This window comes from Thalassophryne amazonica, chromosome 16 (assembly GCF_902500255.1).
Source record: "Thalassophryne amazonica chromosome 16, fThaAma1.1, whole genome shotgun sequence".
Classification (NCBI taxonomy): domain Eukaryota; kingdom Metazoa; phylum Chordata; class Actinopteri; order Batrachoidiformes; family Batrachoididae; genus Thalassophryne; species Thalassophryne amazonica.
This window is the reverse complement of record NC_047118.1, coordinates 75,611,217-75,631,917: the sequence shown is the minus strand read 5'-3', so window position 1 is coordinate 75,631,917 and position 20,701 is coordinate 75,611,217. Positions and strand designations below refer to the sequence as shown.

The 20,701-nt window shown below is 40.8% G+C and overlaps 1 protein-coding gene across 6 annotated transcripts in view; it reads left to right on the top strand.

The window, feature by feature from the left end:
• The window catches only part of LOC117527488 (caskin-2-like), a 172,381-nt gene that overhangs the window by 124,547 nt on the left and 27,133 nt on the right, over positions 1-20,701 (top strand). For all 6 annotated transcript variants that reach the window (XM_034189854.1, XM_034189858.1, XM_034189857.1 and 3 more), the window contains 3 exons: positions 3,881-3,991; positions 12,613-12,714; positions 12,792-12,930. In XM_034189854.1, coding sequence (XP_034045745.1) covers positions 3,881-3,991; positions 12,613-12,714; positions 12,792-12,930 — 352 coding nt within the window. The remainder of the gene's footprint in view (positions 1-3,880; positions 3,992-12,612; positions 12,715-12,791; positions 12,931-20,701) is intronic.

Here is a 20,701-nt window from a genome sequence, read left to right as displayed (position 1 = left end):
ACAGCAGGATGAATATGTTAGTTTAAATGAGTCAACACCCCCGAGTCACACTAACTGTCAGAATGCTCGTAGCACGGGCCGGGGCGGTGGATTAGCAGCAATCTTCCATTCCAGCTTATTAATTAATCAAAAACCCAGACAGAGCTTTAATTCATTTGAAAGCTTGTCTCTTAGTCTTGTCCATCCAAATTGGAAGTCCCAAAAACCAGTTTTATTTGTTATTATCTATCGTCCACCTGGTCGTTACTGTGAGTTCTCTGTGAATTTTCAGACCTTTTGTCTGACTTAGTGCTTAGCTCAGATAAGATAATTATAGTGGGCGATTTTAACATCCACACAGATGCTGAGAATGACAGCCTCAACACTGCATTTAATCTATTATTAGACTCTATTGGCTTTGCTCAAAAAGTAAATGAGTCCACCCACCACTTTAATCATATCTTAGATCTTGTTCTGACTTATGGTATGGAAATAGAAGACTTAACAGTATTCCCTGAAAACTCCCTTCTGTCTGATCATTTTTTAATAACATTTACATTTACTCTGATGGACTACCCAGCAGTAGGGAATAAGTTTCATTACACTAGAAGTCTTTCAGAAAGCGCTGTAACTAGGTTTAAGGATATGATTCCTTCTTTATGTTCTCTAATGCCATATAACAACACAGTGCAGAGTAGCTACCTAAACTCTGTAAGGGAGATAGAGTATCTCGTCAATAGTTTTACATCCTCATTGAAGACAACTTTGGATGCTGTAGCTCCTCTGAAAAAGAGAGCTTTAAATCAGAAGTGTCTGACTCCATGGTATAACTCTCAAACTCGTAGCTTAAAGCAGATAACCCGTAAGTTGGAGAGGAAATGGCGTCTCACTAATTTAGAAGATCTTCACTTAGCCTGGAAAAAGAGTCTGTTGCTCTATAAAAAAGCCCTCCGTAAAGCTAGGACATCTTTCTACTCATCACTAATTGAAGAAAATAAGAACAACCCCAGGTTTCTTTTCAGCACTGTAGCCAGGCTGACAAAGAGTCAGAGCTCTATTGAGCTGAGTATTCCATTATCTTTAACTAGTAATGAGTTCATGACTTTCTTTGCTAACAAATTTTAACTATTAGAGAAAAAATTACTCATAACCATCCCAAAGACGTATCGTTATCTTTGGCTGCTTTCAGTGATGCCGGTATTTGGTTAGACTCTTTCTCTCCGATTGTTCTGTCTGAGTTATTTTCATTAGTTACTTCATCCAAACCATCAACATGTTTATTAGACCCCATTCCTACCAGGCTGCTCAAGGAAGCCCTACCATTATTTAATGCTTCGATCTTAAATATGATCAATCTATCTTTGTTAGTTGGCTATGTACCACAGGCTTTTAAGGTGGCAGTAATTAAACCATTACTTAAAAAGCCATCACTTGACCCAGCTATCTTAGCTAATTATAGGCCAATCTCCAACCTTCCTTTTCTCTCAAAAATTCTTGAAAGGGTAGTTGTAAAACAGCTAACTGATCATCTGCAGAGGAATGGTCTATTTGAAGAGTTTCAGTCAGGTTTTAGAATTCATCATAGTACAGAAACAGCATTAGTGAAGGTTACAAATGATCTTCTTATGGCCTCAGGACAGTGGACTCATCTCTGTGCTTGTTCTGTTAGACCTCAGTGCTGCTTTTGATACTGTTGACCATAAAATTTTATTACAGAGATTAGAGCATGCCATAGGTATTAAAGGCACTGCGCTGCGGTGGTTTGAATCATATTTGTCTAATAGATTACAATTTGTTCATGTAAATGGGGAATCTTCTTCACAGACTAAAGTTAATTATGGAGTTCCACAAGGTTCTGTGCTAGGACCAATTTTATTCACTTTATATATGCTTCCCTTAGGCAGTATTATTAGACGGTATTGCTTAAATGTTCATTGTTACGCAGATGATACCCAGCTTTATCCATCCATGAAGCCAGAGGACACACACCAATTAGCTAAACTGCAGGATTGTCTTACAGACATAAAGACATGGATGACCTCTAATTTCCTGCTTTTAAACTCAGATAAAACTGAAGTTATTGTACTTGGCCCCACAAATCTTAGAAACATGGTGTCTAACCAGATCCTTACTCTGGATGGCATTACCCTGACCTCTAGTAATACTGTGAGAAATCTTGGAGTCATTTTTGATCAGGATATGTCATTCAAGGCGCATATTAAACAAATATGTAGGACTGCTTTTTTGCATTTACGCAATATCTCTAAAATCAGAAAGGTCTTGTCTCAGAGTGATGCTGAAAAACTAATTCATGCATTTATTTCCTCTAGGCTGGACTATTGTAATTCATTATTATCAGGTTGTCCTAAAAGTTCCCTAAAAAGCCTTCAGTTAATTCAAAATGCTGCAGCTAGAGTGCTGACGGGGACTAGAAGGAGAGAGCATATCTCACCCATATTGGCCTCTCTTCATTGGCTTCCTGTTAATTCTAGAATAGAATTTAAAATTCTTCTTCTTACTTATAAGGTTTTGAATAATCAGGTCCCATCTTATCTTAGGGACCTCGTAGTACCATATCACCCCAATAGAGCGCTTCGCTCTCAGACTGCAGGCTTACTTGTAGTTCCTAGGGTTTGTAAGAGTAGAATGGGAGGCAGAGCCTTCAGCTTTCAGGCTCCTCTCCTGTGGAACCAGCTCCCAATTCAGATCAGGGAGACAGACACCCTCTCTACTTTTAAGATTAGGCTTAAAACTTTCCTTTTTGCTAAAGCTTATAGTTAGGGCTGGATCAGGTGACCCTGAACCATCCCTTAGTTATGCTGCTATAGACGTAGACTGCTGGGGGGTTCCCATGATGCACTGTTTCTTTCTCTTTTTGCTCTGTATGCACCACTCTGCATTTAATCATTAGTGATCGATCTCTGCTCCCCTCCACAGCATATCTTTTTCCTGGTTCTCTCCCTCAGCCCCAACCAGTCCCAGCAGAAGACTGCCCCTCCCTGAGCCTGGTTCTGCTGGAGGTTTCTTCCTGTTAAAAGGGAGTTTTTCCTTCCCACTGTAGCCAAGTGCTTGCTCACAGGGGGTCGTTTTGACCGTTGGGGTTTTACATCATTATTGTATGGCCTTGCCTTACAATATAAAGCGCCTTGGGGCAACTGTTTGTTGTGATTTGGCGCTATATAAAAAAAAAATTGATTGATTGATTGATTGATAATACTGCAGCACTCTTGCTATTGGGGGTGGGGGTTGTAAGATATCCAGGAGGAAGATAAACTAGGACACTGGTCATGCTCTGCATCCTTGGGCAAGACACTTCATGTGCTTCGTCTCAGTCCACCCAGCTGTAAACTGGTGTCATTATTGACTGGGGCATAACCCAGTCAAGACCGGGACTTGTGGGTTCATATCCACTTCACAGTCTGCAGGGCTCCAGACTAACTTTTTTCACTTAATGTTCTATTTATATGTGAAGAAACACTGGCTTTAATAAAGAACTAGATTCTTGTCGATAACAAGTAGGGGTGGTGACCAAGTGGTTAGTGCTCTTGATTTCAGTGCACAAGGTTCCCGGTTCAGACCTCACCCCATGTATTCACCCCATACGTCCATGTAATGTAGAGTTGTGTCAGAAAGAGCATCCAGTGTAAAACTTGTGGCAATTCAACATTTAGATCCACCTTGGATCTACTGTAGTGACCCGGAGTGAAATCAAGGGAGCAGCCGAAGCGATTTACTAGATTCTAGTAGATAACAAAGCCTGCATTAAAAAGAATCCATACCAGTGGACTGTCTGGACTGATTTTGTCTGAACGTTATGGTTTCAGTCTTTGTGTAACTTGACCTGAACTGATACACAGTTGAAAGCGATGACAGAGTATGTTTTTGTTTTTTTCTCCTCCAGGATTCAGAGGCCATCTATGATTGGCTGAATGAGTTCCAGCTGGAACAGTACACTGCAAACTTCCTCAGTGCCGGTTATGACGTCCCAACCATCAGCAGGATGACTCCTGAGGTGCTGCACAAACACACGTGGATTTCCTCACTTTTTCTGATGCTTTACAAACACATTAGCAGAGACATTTGGATGAAGTCTGTTTGTTTGAGGACAGGGTCAAGGATCAGTGAGTCCGGGTTGTGTTGGTTTGGTCACTGCTGTTGGAAAGGAAGCACAGGAAGATGGACAGAACTGATAAGTGTCAGGCTCTTTGAACATTTGAATCCTGAATTATGTGAAATGCTTTGAAATGCAGCAAAAATGTTTTAGTTTTTGGAATGTCTGTAAACAACATGTCATAAAGGCTCGGAACGGTTTTATCAAAGCGTTGCTTGATGTCAGAATGTCACAATGAACAGGTTTCTTGAGGACTTGTGAAAAACTTTTTTTCTGCCTGCACATTTCCCTTTTTTAATAAACGTTGAAGTGGCCTCTGTGTGTGTTTGTTCGTGTGTATGGCTTCGATCATGGAGAAACTGGGGAGAGCTGACATTTGTCATTTGGTATGCTTATGTATTTTGGGTCAAGGATGAACGCTGTGAAAATGGAAAGTTGAAGGGACTAATGTTTTTGGAGAAATTAGCGATATTAATTAACAGTGAACAATAGATGTGCTCCAGTGCATCATGGAAGTTCAGAGTTTTGGGGTTTTAAATGTTATTGTGGTTCACGTTAGTAAGTTTAACAGTGTTGATAGTGCCATTGATTTATTTTGTTTTTGTAGTTCAATTGGTTTAGTCAGTTTAGTTACCATGAGTGAAAAGTGTAGTGCATTTCATGTCTTCTGCCACAATCTCTGTGAGTGTGTAAAAATAGAAGCACCTGCTTATGGTAGAATGCAGAAAAGACAAAAAGCTTTGCGTGTGTGTGTGTGCGTGCGTGCGTATAACTTCAATCATGGACAAACTGGGGAGAGCTGACATTTGTACCTTTTTTGTACATTTAACTAGTAATGACTTCATGACTTTGCTAATAAAATTCTAACTATTAGAGAAAAAATTACTCATAACCATCCCAAAGACATATCGTTATCTTTGGCTGCTTTCAGCGATGCCGGTATTTGGTTAGACTCTTTCTCTCCGATTGGTCTGAGTTATTTTCATTAGTTACTTCCTCCAAACCATCAACATGTCTATTAGACCCCATTCCTACCAGGCTGCTCAAGGAAGCCCTACCATTAATTAATGCTTCGATCTTAAATATGATCAATCTATCTTTATTAGTTGGCTATGTACCACAGGCTTTTAAGGTGGCAGTAATTAAACCATTACTTAAAAAGCCATCACTTGACCCAGCTATCTTACCTAATTATAGGCCAATCTCCAACCTTCCTTTTCTCTCAAAAATTCTTGAAAGGGTAGTTGTAAAACAGCTAACTGATCATCTGCAGAGGAATGGTCTATTTGAAGAATTTCAGTCAGGTTTTAGAATCCATCATAGTACAGAAACAGCATTAGTGAAGGTTACAAATGATCTTCTTATGGCCTCAGACAGTGGACTCATCTCTGTGTTTGTTCTGTTAGACCTCAGTGCTGCTTTTGATACTGTTGACCATAAAATTTTATTATAGAGATTACAACATGCCATAGGTATTAAAGGCACTGCGCTGCAGTGGTTTGAATCATATTTATCTAATAGATTACAATTTGTTCATGTAAATGGGGAATCTTCTTCACAGACTAAGGTTAATTATGGAGTTCCACAAGGTTCTGTGCTAGGACCAATTTTATTCACTTTATACATGTTTCCCTTAGGCAGTATTATTAGACAGCATTGCTTAAATTTTCATTGTTACGCAGATGATACCCAGCTTTATCTATCCATGAAGCCAGAGGACACACAACAATTAGCTAAACTGCAGGATTGTCTTACAAACATAAAGACTGGATGACCTCTAATTTCCTGCTTTTAAACTCAGATAAAACTGAAGTTATTGTACTTGGCCCCACAAATCTTAGAAACATGGTGTCTAACCAGATCCTTACTCTGGATGGCATTACCCTGACCTCTAGTAATACTGTGAGAAATCTTGGAGTCATTTTTGATCAGGATATGTCATTCAATGCGCATATTAAACATATGTAGGACTGCTTTTTTGCATTTGCGCAATATCTCTAAAATTAGAAAGGTCTTGTCTCAGAGTGATGCTGAAAAACTAATTCATGCATTTATTTCCTCTAGGCTGGACTATTGTAATTCATTATTATCAGGTTGTCCTAAAAGTTCCCTGAAAAGCCTTCAGTTAATTCAAAATGCTGCAGCTAGAGTACTGACAGGGACTAGAAGGAGAGAGCATATCTCACCCATATTGGCCTCTCTTCATTGGCTTCCTGTTAATTCTAGATAGAACTTAAAATTCTTCTTCTTACTTATAAGGTTTTGAATAATCAGGTCCCATCTTATCTTAGGGACCTCATAGTACCATATCACCCCAATAGAGCGCTTTGCTCTCAGACTGCAGGCTTACTTGTAGTTCCTAGGGTTTGTAAGAGTAGAATGGGAGGCAGAGCCTTCAGCTTTCAGGCTCCTCTCCTGTGGAACCAGCTCCCAATTCAGATCAGGGAGACAGACACCCTCTCTACTTTTAAGATTAGGCTTAAAACTTTCCTTTTTGCTAAAGCTTATAGTTAGGGCTGGATCAGGTGACCCTGAACCATCCCTTAGTTATGCTGCTATAGACTTAGACTGCTGGGGGGTTCCCATGATGCACTGAGTGTTTCTTTCTCTTTTGCTCTGTAAGCACCACTCTGCATTTAATCATTAGTGATTGATCTCTGCTCTCTTCCACAGCATGTCTTTTTCCTGGTTCTCTCCCTCAGCCCCAACCAGTCCCAGCAGAAGAGTGCCCCTCCCTGAGCCTGGTTCTGCTGGAGGTTTCTTCCTGTTAAAATGGGGTTTTTCCTTCCCACTGTTGCAAAGTGCTTGCTCACAGGGGGTCATTTTGACCGTTGGGGTTTTTCCGTAATTATTGTATGGCCTTGCCTTACAATATAAAGCGCCTTGGGGCAGCTGTTTGTTTTGATTTGGCGCTATATAAATAAAATTGATTTGATTTGATTTGCCGTTTGGTATGCTTATGTATTTTGGGCCAAGGATGAACGCTGCCAAAATGGAATATTGATAAGACTTTTAGTTTTAATTATAATGCACTAATTCTGACATTTTCAACATTAACACACAGATGCCAAACTGCATTATAGGTACACTGAGCCTCAATTTCAGTTCAGTTTATTCACTTTATAGAGTGCCAAAACAACAAAATGGCCTCAAGACACTTCACACCAAACAATTCAGAAAACAAAATAAAATGAATTAAAAGATTAAAAAGCATAGTAAAAGAGTAAAAAAGTGAAAAGCATAATAACATAATATGCCAGTATGTAATATGCTATCCAGTAGATGGCAGTGTTCTATGCATTTTGACCCATCTACTGGATGACAGTGTGAATGACGCTTGGCTATATCACACGGTTGCAGCCTGGCTGAATCACAACTTAAACAGAATTTTCAATTTTGCAAATGCGTTTTTTTTTTTTTTTTAATCAAATGGAAAAAATTACATTGATTTGTAAAAACCAACAGACATGTTACATTTTGTGTTGGTTAAATGAATCAACCAGTCGGTGATCACAGGCTCAGTTTACCGATAATGCAGTTTGTCATCTGTGTGTTAATGTTGAAATCTTTGGAATTAGTGCATTACTTTAAAATTAAAAGATATGTGTTCGATTTTCACTTTGTATAAATGACAGAGTTGACATTAATGTCATTATACTATCCGGCTTAAATTGGTTTATAAATCAAAACCATAAGTCAAACCTGCTTTCCTTTAGAGCACTTTGGCCTCACTGCTGGACTGCTGTATGCTGTAAGATAAGACTTTATTGATCTAACAATGGAGAAATTCACGTTACATCAGCTCTTAATAAACACACAAGATGAGTGCGAGTAGAAAAAAATGTGCATCAAACAGCGTGTGCAAAGATAAAGTAATAATAATACATGTAAGAATACAATAAAATAAGAAAATGAAGTAGAACTAAATATATATATATATATATATATATATATATATATATATATATATATACATGATTGTTTCTCACCATTGTATAAATGTTAATTTTATCACCTGTTTATTATTACTTTTGTCACATGTGAGTTCTGCTCTAGTTTTGTCTTAGTATTTATCAGAGGTGGGATTAAGTCACCAACAAGTCACTCACAAGCCATGAATCAGCAAGTCTCAAGTCATAATGACCACCAATTGTTTTTAAGTTGACTTAAGACTTGACTTGACAGTGACTTTGTCCCACCTCTGGTACTTATTTTCTTGTTGTTCCCCTTTTCGGTTCTTGCATTTGTTTGTTTCCTGGTTTAATTCCTTGGTGTTCTTTTTGTATTGAATTTCTTATTTATTAGGTCTTGGGTTTTGTTCACCTTTGGTTTTGGTAAAAACGGAATCAGGAAGACAACAAATACAGTATAATTTGTCAGCATTAAGCAACAAGAAAAACAAAAGATGATCGCTGGTGATCCTAAGCTTCACTAAAAGACCCAGAATTTAAATAAAGGTGAGGTCGCGGCCCACTCTGTTTCCTAATAAAATGAATTAAAAGAGTAAAAAGCATAGTAACATACTATGCCAGTATGCTCGTGTTAGATATATTTCTGTGTTTAATTATGGTTTTCTTTATTTGCTTTCTGTATTTCTTTTGGTATTAAGGTAGTTATTATATTTAGGGTTATATTTTTAGTTTCATTCTTATTCTCACTTTCCTTTGTTCTTTCTTGGTATGTGCATGTAGAACTGGATTTAACCGGTTTGTATCACTTAGGATAAAGAGAGTTAGGTTACAATTATAAATCATATGTATCCCGTTATTGCGTGGGCCTGGGGCAGGGGGATGGACCTCCCTTGAATGCCCACGGGGGCCAATAAGAGAAGGATTTTGCGAAATAAGGTCCGCCTCTGTTACACATATGTAATCCTGTATAAAAACTGCTTGTATCCATTGTCCGGGGTTCTGTAAGAGCGGATTTTGTCTGTAAGAGAAGTTCTTGCAGGGCCCAGGCCTGATTATTTTTGCTGTGACTTTGATTAAATTTAAAAGTGCGGAATAGTTCAAGTTTGTGCTTTGTAAGGGGCAGTATTACAGAAAGAACTGAGGGAACAAAATGGAAAATAAGTGCGTCTTAAGTCTGGACATGAAAGTCTCTACAGAATCTGATTGTTTTATTGATGCAGGGAGATCATTCCACAGAACAGGGGTACGATAAGAGAAAGTTCTGCGACCCGCAGACTTTTTATTCACCCTAGGGACACGAAGTAATCCTGCACCTTGAGAATGCAAAGCCTGGACTGGTACATAGGGTTTAATTAGGTCAGCTAGGTAGGGAGGTGCCAGTCCGTGAACAATTTTATAGGTTAGCAGCAGAACCTTAAAATCTGATCTCACTGGGACAGGAAGCCACTGAAGAGATGCCAAAATGGGTGTAATGTGGTCAAACTTTTTGCTTCGTGTCAAAAGTCTGGCAGCAGCATTTTGGGAAAATTGCTGTAGACCAAACCCTTGAGGAAATTGTAAATAAAGAGACACAAACTTCAGGTGGAACCAGAGGGTTTAGCATGAAACATGGTAACTCTGCAAAAAAAAACAAAAAAAAACAAACAAACTACTTTTTCAGATATATTTGTAATTTTTAATAGAAAACGAGTTGTAGAAACCACTTTTATTACACGAGAGGAATTTGTATGTAACTTTGAGCAAAATGATACCAAATAAAATAGACACAGCAAGGGCTTCAAGTCGTACAGATTCCCCTGAGATCTGAACAGAAGAAAAATTTGGGAAAATAAAGTCAACCATGTGGGATGGAAGCTGACATCATCATCATCAAAGCTTTGCGAGGTAAATTTATTGTTCAGTCCCATGTAAAGTAAAACTCAACTAAACTGTCATCGTATAAACCAGATATTTACAGTCTCCAGACAAAAAAAAAAGTCCCAAAGTTTTTGTATTGTATTGTTTCCCGTTACGTACGGTGTGTACATAACAGGTTTTTCGCTCACATCGAATAAATGTCCGTCCGATCACAGTGTGTTTTCATTAAAAACTCTCAACAGTCTGGACTTGCAGAGGTACAAATTAAAGTTCAGCTCTGACACTTGCCGATTTGTGAAAAGTGGGAGAGAAATCATTTCTGTGATTAAAAGTCCAGCCGTTTAGTTTTTCAAACGTGTACAGACTCGGACCCGCAGTACCTTAGACTGCCCACAATAAAAGGCCACTCTGAAAGGTGCAGTTTTGTTTTATTGGGGGGGATACCAGTCAGTATCTGGTGTGACCACCATTTGCCTCATGCAGTGCAACACATCTCCTTCGCATAGAGTTGATCAGGTTGTCAATTGTGGCCTGTGGAATGTTGGTCCACTCCTCTTCAATGGCTGTGCGAAGTTGCTGGATATTGGCAGGAAGTGGTACTTGCTGTCCTATACACCGGTCCAGAGCATCCCAAACATGCTCAATGGGTGACATGTCCGGTGAGTATGCCGGCCATGCAAGAACTGGGACATTTTCAGCTTCCAAGAATTGTGTACAGATCCTTGCAACATGGGGCTGTGCATTATCCTGCTGCAACATGAAGTGATGTTCTTGGATGTATGGCACAACAATGGGCCTCAGGATCTCGTCACGGTATCTCTGTGCATTCAAAATGCCATCAATAAAATGCACCTGTGTTCTTTGTCCATAACAGATGCCTGCCCATACCATAACCCCACCGCCACCATGGGCCACTCGATCCACAACATTGACATCAGAAAACCGGTCACCCACACGATGCCACACACACTGTCTGCCATCTGCCCTGGACAGTGTGAACCGGGATTCATCCGTGAAGAGAACACCTCTCCAGCGTGCCAAACGCCAGCGAATGTGAGCATTTGCCCACTCAAGTTGGTTACGACAACGAACTGGAGTCAGGTCGAGACCCCAATGAGGACGACGAGCATGCAGATGAGCTTCCCTGAGACGGTTTCTGACAGTTTGTGCAGAAATTCTTTGGTTATGCAAACCGATTGTTTCAGCAGCTGTCCGAGTGGCTGGTCTCAGACGATCTTGGAGGTGAACATGCTGGATGTGGAGGTCCTGGGCTGGTGTGGTTACACGTGGTCTGTGGTTGTGAGGCTGGTTGGATGTGCTGCCAAATTCTCTGAAACGCCTTTGGAGATGGCTTATGGTAGAGAAATGAACATTCAATACACGAGCAACAGCTCTGGTTGACATTCCTGCTGTCAGCATGCCAATTGCACGCTCCCTCAAATCTTGCGACATCTGTGGCATTGTGCTGTGTGATAAAACAGCACCTTTCAGAGTGGCCTTTTATTGTGGGCAGTCTAAGGCACACCTGTGCACTAATCATGGTGTCTAATCAGCATCTTGATATGGCACACCTGTGAGGTGGGATGGATTATCTCAGCAAAGGAGAAGTGCTCACTATCACAGATTTAGACTGGTTTGTGAACAATATTTGAGGGAAATGGTGATATTGTGTATGTGGAAAAAGTTTTAGATCTTTGAGTTCATCTCATACAAAATGGGAGCAAAACCAAAAGTGTTGCGTTTATATTTTTGTTGAGTGTATATAGCGTGCACGTGCATCATCCGAAAAGTCCGCATCACATTTACGGCACGAAGTCGGTAAAAGAGGAAAATATACAGCTTACCTTTGATTTGGAGGTGATGATTATAGTAAGAAAGACTTGTTGAGGGTCAAATTAGTCCAGAACACAGCATAATCCAGAAATGGAAAACTTTAACATTGTCACGTACATCATTGCATAACGCAGAGTTACAGAGCTGCAGCTGCATAAATCAGGCTTTAAATGAATTAAATAAATCATAAATTGTAAATTTGATAGCTTAACTTTTTTTATATTTATTTTGATAGCACCTGTACCTGGATGTGCTGCTGTATGTGGTTAAATGACTTTTTTTTTAAATGTTGAAAACAAAAGGTCCATTCAGTACTTCAGCGCAGTTAGACCCAAATTGGCACCATGTTTTGAGTTGACACCACTCTCCAATCAAGGCACTCTAACCAAGATGAATGCCCCTTTAAACAGCCAGGAAAATTCCAGAAAGTTCTATAAATTGATGGCATTACTTTTAGTTGTGGAACCTTTGGCTGAATTTCAAGGCCTACATGAAAAACAGTGCCGGGAAAAATAATGCAAAGAATTACAGTATTTTCTGCAGTATAAGTTATTTTTGTTTGTATTTTACTAGTGAGAGATGACCTTTAGAATGGAACATCATAATAACACATGTTATGATCCAGTGCCATATATTTTTTGAAGTAGGCAAGTAGTTGCATCAGTGTCTGTATGTAGTCAGTAACTGATTGTCAAATAAAATAAAATGCTGTCCAGTAATAATTCTGTTAATAAAATAATAATAAAATAAATGTTCTTTTCTCATTTTAAGTAAAATAAGGCTGGCTTCGCAAAGTGGTTAGTGCGTAAGACTCCACATCAGAAGGTTCCTGGTTCAAGATCACCCCTGTCTATTCTCCATCTAATGTGGAGTTGCGTCAGGAAGATTCTTGCTAACGACTTCTGTTGTATGTCATTACAGGATCTTACTGCCATTGGAGTCACTAAACCGGGTCATCGCAAGAAAATCTCCATTGAGATCAACAACCTGAACATCCCTGAGTGGCTGCCGGAGTACATCCCGGTAAGACTTGTTTCATATGTGTGCTGCCTAGATGCTGATTAAACTGTTGTCTGACTGATGCGTTTTTTTTCTCACAGTCTGATTTGGGTGAGTGGCTCAATGCCATTGGACTCCCGCAGTACCATAAGAAACTCTGTGAAAATGGCTATGACTCCATTAGTATTGTCAAAGACTTGACGTGGGAGGATCTGCAGGAGATCGGCATCACCAAGCTGGGTAACAACGGAGTGCGCTCAGTTAGTTCATGTAGTCACGTGATTTGTGTCTGTATGTGTTCTAGTGGTTTCATAATAAAAGTAAGCTAATACAATTATTAATAGTTTTCATGAATGTGTTTTATGACCCAACTCAACAAATTGTGTGGCATTTTATTTTTGCTCCAGCAGGGCACCTATAGAGTGCATCCGTAAAGTATTCACAGTGCTTCATTTTTTTCTAAATTTTGTTATGCTACAGCCTCCAAAATGGAGTAAATTAATTTTTCTCCCTCAAACTTCTACTCACAACACCCCATAATGACTGCATGAAAGGTTTTGTTTGGAAAATTTTGCAAATATATTAAAAAAACTAAGAAATTATATGTGCATAAGTATTCATACCCTTTGCCCAGTACTTTGTTGATGCACCTTTGGCAGCAATTACAGTCTCAAGTCTTCTTGAATATGATGCCACAAGCTTGGTGCACCTATATTTGGGTAGTTTTGTCCATTCCTCTTTGCAGCACCTCTCAAGCTCCATCAGGTTGGATGGGGAGCGTTGGTGCATGGCCATTTTCAGATGTACCCAGATACGTATGATCAATCAGATTCAGATCTGGGCTCTGGCTGGGTCACTCAAGGACATTCACAGAGTTGTCCTGAAGCCACTCCATTGATATCTTGGCTGTGTGTTTAGGATCATTGTCCTGCTGAAAGATGAACTGTCACCCCAATCTGAGGTCAAGAGCGCTCTGGAGCAGGTTTTCATCCAGGATGTCTCTGTACAAAGTGGGACAGAGATGTTGTCCTTCTGGAAGGTTCCCCTCTCTCCACAGAGGAGTGCTGGAGCTCTGACAGAGTGACCATTGGGTTCTTGGTCACCTCCCTGCCTCAGGTCCTTCTCCCCTGATCACTCAGTTTAGACAGGCAACCAGCTCTAGGAAGAGTCCTGCTGGATCTGAATTTCTTCCATTTGCGTTTGATGGAGGCCACTGTGCTCATTGGAACCTTCAAAGCAGCAGAAATGTACCCTTCCCCAGATTTGTGCCTCAAGACAATCCTGTCTCGGAGGCCTACAGACAATTCGTTTGACTGTATGCTTGGTTTGTGCGCTGACATGCACTGTTAACTGTGAGACCTTATATGTAGACAGATGCGTACCTTTCCAATCATGTCCATTCAACTGAATGTACCACAGGTGGACTCCTATTAAGCTAAAAATCTAAAAATTTAAAAAAAACTTTTTCGCATTGTTATTATGGGGTATTGTGTGTAGAATTTGAGGAAAAAATTAATTTCGTCCATTTTGGAATAAGGCAGTAACAACAAAATGTGGAAAAAGTGAAGTGCTGTGAATGCTTTCCGGACGCACTGTTGTGGCTCTTATTACAGCAGTTTCCATATGGTTTGGACTTTGATATGTTTTGAAATGGTCCCATGTTTCGTAGGTAGGATGAAATGTTTGGTGTCAGATCCCGTTATTATTTTTTTTAGATACACGCGGCACACGCTCACCCTCCGATGAGTGTGTTTGTGTACTAAAATCAGCTCTCCGTCTCTGGGGTCCGACCTTCATGTCTCCACGGGTATTACCCGGCAGGGCTGCACAAAGGCTGTTCAAGCTGGTGGCGAGGAGATTCGTCTAGTCGCTCACTGCCTCCATCCGGACGTCCACCCCGCTGACGCTGATCTTGCACCCCGGTCGAATAGCCTTCTCTGGAACCAGGATACGAGCCGGCCACGCCCGTTAACGGCAGCTCTCCTCTTATGGATCAGGGCTCTTGGAATGTTGCTAGATTTTGAATTTAGTGACTCATACAGCGAGTCCCCAGGATGCGTTAATTTCATTAAAAACCAGACTAACCTTTTAGAGCACTTTTTGATGTTATACACCCAATAAACTTTAACTTTTACACCTTAAGAAGCATCAATAAATCCAATGTCCGAGCCTTAACACTTTAACTGCATGCTTGGAAATTTATTGCAGGTTTTGCAAGTGCTGACAACATAATCAAAATAGGTTATATGATGATAATTTCACAACAGTAATTCAAGTATAATCAAAATAATGATCGGCAGAGATTTTTGTTTTTAATTCAATAATACTGTCTGATCTTACTTTGACTGGACTGGATTGATTTCTTAACAATTTTTCTAGGAGTGAGGGAAAGAGGTTTTTGATGATAAAGTCCCCAGCTCGATGAACTTGATTTCCTCTTCATCAGCTATTAGTTGTTAGCTGACCACGATCCTTGTGTGATGTTGTAATCCTTCAGGAAATTAATCCACATAAGAGTTTATTCCTTCTTCAATCAACCAAAAGTTGATCTAATCCATTCTGGAATGCTGTGATGTTCCTTGAGAGAGAAAACGTTGAAACTTCCCCACTCAGACTTAAGGCCAGTGATTATTCTCCAATGCTCTGCTACTCCGTGACTGGACGGCCTGAGTGGGAGTTGAAAACTCTCTCAAATGATCTCTTATGGCTCCAATCCTCTCACTCCACGATTCCAGTTGCTGCTCACAAGATGGTCAAGTCTTGTGATCTCCTCGTAGCAGGGGAGAAGTGACAACAGCACCTCTCCCTGGAAGAATAACCCCGTTTCCTGGTGTTTTACTGTTTATATATGAGTTGACTCTTTGCTGTTCAGATGATCTTGGTTACCATGGGGACGATGGTGACTCAAAACCTCCTCCCTTCTCCTTCCCTTACTGGAAGCCATCTGCAGCCCTTTGCCAGTAACTTATTTCTCAAGTTCCTCTTTTCTGTTAACACTTCAACTTTTCTGAGAATTTGTTTTTCTAAATCATGTTTTTAGAATCACATCAATCATATTCAATCATTTCATTGCAACTCTCTTTCACATAAAAACAATTAACATGATCATATACAAACATTTTCATTCCTTATTATTCATTTTCATATTTTACCACATCTTAATCATTTGATCAGTTGTTTATTATCAGCTTCTCTTGCTCTGCTTGCGACATCACTTAACTTCCTCTTTCTGACTCTGCACTCTTTATCAAACCAACTTCTTCACTTCCTCTTTCTTCTGACTCTGCACTTTTTATGAAAAACAACTCATATAATCATTCATTTCACTTATTTGTAACATACTTTTTCTAATCAACTCTTACTTTTATTACATTAATAGTTCATTTAATCATACTTATTATGTTGGAATCATTCTTAGATATTACTTTTAACACATTAATACTTCATTTGATCATACTTTGTCATTTTAGAATCATCTTAGACATATTCCATCGTCTTCACCACTGAGTTCATTCCATGGGCCTCCCCATCTGCAATGGAAAAGTCCGGTATGACCTCACTTACTCCGGGAAAGTACCAAACACTGTCCAGTTTAATCCAACAGCATGTATATTAATCCAATGGCACGTACTATATTCCAAGATGAAAACAAGCTAAAAGCAAGCTTAAAGTCATCTTTCTTGACACCCCCTCCATGACTTGAAGCTCTGCCGATCTCTCTATACTTCCATAAAAACATCCCCGTCGTCGTCGACAGGGTGAAGGGTGAGCACTTCTTTCTCATCCACCATCGGCGACAGAACTAGAGGAGCTGGAGTTGAACGACACTCATCCAGCACCACGTACTCCTCTCCGCCCATCTGTAGATTGCTGTCGCCGTCAGAAGGCTGCTCTTCCAGTAGCGATGCTTGTGATGGTAATCCCGATGGAGATGGAGTTGCCTCATATTCCTGAGATGATAATCCGTCAGGGAAAGATGGTGCGCATGGCGAAGTGGGGGTGACGGGTGTATAACACGGTGTAACTGGTGTAGATGGTCGTGGTGATGTATCCTTCGGTTGAGGTGAAGCTTCAGCGTGAATATCCTCAGGCTCGGGCTGTTGAAGGTGTTCGTCCAGGAACACCTGCGTGAGGGCCTCCAAACACCAGTTCATATCCTCGGTCTGCACTCCAACCTCCGCAGTGCGCTGTGGAGATGAACGTGGAGCTGGTGGTAATGAAGGACCAATGGCCACGATCCGGCCATCGGCAAGATGAGCTGTGGAGAATCTTATTCCCGTAGGGTACATCCACATTTTGGTAAACACGGGGCAATACATATATCCTTCTGGAGACTCTATAGTGTCAGCTCGTATTTGATCAACCAAAAGGGAATGCCAAATCACGGTTGCCTCAACCTCAATTTTTAGGTATGTTGCTGTTGGTACCTGGGGCAGAAAAGAAGTATCCTTCCGTCCCACTATTCCCCGTGCCACTTGAACAGGGAAGTTGTTGCTATAACACGTCGGGCACCACAGAGTCGGTGTTACCTCCCAGAAGTAGATCGCTTGTTCCAGGGTGGCTTGACAATGAATACATCTTATATCCCCCTATAGTGTAAGAGGAAACATTAGTCTTTCAACTATTATATTGCAAGCAAGCAAAAGAGTTCGTCGGGATTATTCAGATGCATGCCAGAGCTGCCTCATGATCACCGTAGGAGAGTGGGACTGTGATGACGTTCCCATTCCCGCTGTAGCTGAAGGAGCTGTACGCGGGAAGCAAGCATCCATAGGTCGTAAACCATAACAGCAGGAGTAGTTGACTAACCATGGACAGCCAGTATAAAGCTGATAATATTCCCCATCCTAAGACCCAAATTATGATAAGTCCAAGTTTGTAGAGCCAGGGTTTCTTGCGTTGTACGGCTCCAGTTAACGTAGCTATGTAGGCCAATAGGGTCAGGGCCATCACAGCTTCGCACACGTCAGCTATCACTGCCGGGGCGTAAAAGATTGCTGTCATATCTGTCACCATCCAAATTGTAATTGATGTGTACTGCCATATTCCCCAACAGTCAAACTGGAGATTAAAGCAACCGAGGACGTGAGTGATGAATAAAGACAACCCTAAATCACTCTGACCGTAGTGCAGATTGATGATCGCCAATCTAACACATCCATGTAGTAGCGTTACTATTCGCAGTGGTTGTCGTAAGTCCCAACGGCCGACACAGCAGTATAGCAGCCATATTAACAGTAGTGCAATAAACTCCACTCTACTCACTTTGAAGATGGTGTCATTTATGCCGCCAGTATTGTTGGACATTGTGCTCTTATTCTTTTTACTTATCTCCTTAAGTTGGTATGCTGTTATGTAGATGCTTCTTCTTCCTTCACTCCCCCAAGGCAGAATGAACAGGGTGTGTCTCGGCGTCGAGCTTTGTAGGCTCTATCGCTCCTCCCCTAACGGAGGAGGGGCTCCATATCACTGCGTTGTGTGCTCCTCCCACACAAGCGCAGGGCGGCTGCTAAACTTCCTTTTATCAAAATATATCCAATTACTGCAGCAATAATAAGTCCTATTATGATTAACAGATAGGGCCAAAGATATCCAAACAAATGTCCAATCCAACCAGTCACTACTTCGAGACCTTCTTTAATGACTTCTCCGGTCTCTGCTGCAAAAGTGGTGATGATTCTTCCAGCGATTATTTGCGTTCTTTCCCACCAAGAACATTCATGCCGACTTCTTCCTTTTCCACAGCTTAACCAATGTTCTGCAGGCAATTCACATGTACCATTATTGTAAATCCCATTGGGTCCCAACCATTCGTAACCGACAATTTCTCGTCCTTCACATAGACTTTTCTTGAAGGCATATCCCTCTTCAAGCATTATCAAAGCATCTCCAACAAATGGCACTATGTGGCCTAGGATCTGCTTCCTTTTTGACATTCCATGTCCCAGGACAGCCTTGGCACATCCAACGTTGGGTGGAAAAGCTGTTATCCATTCGCTAGCACTGTTCTTCTCCCAAACTGTTTGATGGCCATAAGTGTCATACTCGCCGTCATAGTAAGCATCACAATATTCTTCCCAGCTAGGAACTTTTCTACAATTTTGGCGGGCAAGGCTTATTGTGCATGTAGTATTAAGTTTATTACAAATCATTTTCCATGGCCGTGGCGTAACATAAGGATTTGGTCTCCAGAGTACACTAGACCAAGTAGCTCTATCTCTGGAGTAGACCGTGGCGATGTATTGATATTTAACCCAATAATTATTACTTTGATCTAAACAGGGGAATACCCAATCTTCAATTTCATATTTCTCCATTCCCCACCAGGTGACGTCCTTACTACGCTTAACTCCTTCCTGCCATGCTTGAAGGGTCCCCTTAATGGTTGGAATCTGTAACAACTTTGTACAGTTATATACCCATCTTAGCCAATTCCCTGTCTTAATTTGGTCTATGGGACATCGGGGGGATTTACCAGAACCTTCAGCCAAATTATTATGGTATTCTGTCTCATGTAAGCTTCCATAGATTTTATTTGCCACGCATTGATCAATTTTGCTAAAATCTTCCCGAGGTACTGACCTTAGCTCATCAGGCTTTGGTAGTTTTTGCACATAGAATTTTACTTTATGTGGACCCCGCAAACTATGCCCAGTCCACGTGTTTCCCTTTGGAAAATTCCCCTCAAAATGTATCAGTGGAACGCTCCAGACCCACGGAAAAGTGTCGTTAAGCCATTCATCATGTTTTGCCTCTTGTTTTTGTTTCCAAGTAATCCTGTCTATCAAATCAATAACTGGTGTAAGCACCATGTAATTTTGAGATTTACATCCAGTAGGTCGATTCCAATAACATTTATCTAATTTTGCTACTTTTTCTTTTACACAATAATCATGAATCTTCTTCCATCTATTTCTAACCTCATTATCAATACTTTTAACTTTTGGTTCTAATACTTGCTGAGTATCTTGTGTTGGCGATGTAGGGAGTGGTTTAGTTTTTCTCTGTGTTGGTGATATCTTTGTGGACCCCACCAATGCTACTGGTGAGATGACGGTTGGTTTGGAATACGGTATTCCTGTTCCCATGTCGGTAGCGTTGTTCAACGGAGGGATTATTGTAGATGTAGTATCCACTTTCGGCACTCTGCTGCGGGTGTTGATACAGGTGAGGTTATAATTTCCCCAATGTTTCCAGGTAGGCATTATCATTCTGCAAACATCATGTCTTGGTAATGCTGGAAAAACAGCTTCTTTCTCCCAATATCCTGCTCGATAGCCCAGTAGTACTCTGCATCCCCATGAGCAATACCAGGCTGGCTCGCCAGGTTCAGGTCTTATCCAAGTGCAGCCTACTTCTCTTCGCTCTTTTCGTTTTAACCGTAAGATGGTCGCCACGATAATCTCTTGATCCCTCACTTGTAGGTTTTGAAGGATTTCTGCTCCGGTGGTCAGGTTGTGATTGGTAGTGACGGTTGGAAATTCCCCACTATCGTTCAAGTATTGCAGCCATTTAGTCTTTTGCATGTGCTGGGTTAAGTTGTTCATCTTTGCCCATTTCTTTGTAGAATTCTGGTCCCATATCATGTAGGTGTTTCTTGATTCAACTCCCCAACATGTCTGTTGAAAAGTTTTAGTTGTTGCGTACTGGACCCTGATATGGGTTAAGGTCCAGGGCGTACTACCATAGTGGTACAGGATAGCTAGAAGTACAGCAATGTCGACTAATAATGCTGTAAGTCTGGCCATCCAACTCCAACATTGGAGGCACTTTTTCTTCCAAGGCCGCTTTTGTTGCTGCTGCCTTATTCCAACATTTTCGTAGTAGAATTCACTTGGTACTGGTGGCAGCGGCTCCTGCTTTTGAGGTTGTAGCAGTAGTGGCATTTCTATGCCAGATTCTCCTTCTCTTGGTCTGTCGTTGATTCTTTGAGGTTGCGTGGTGATCACGTTGTCTTCCTGTGGTTCTCCCATCTCGGAGATAGATGATCTTAGGTGCTGTTGTTTGTCTC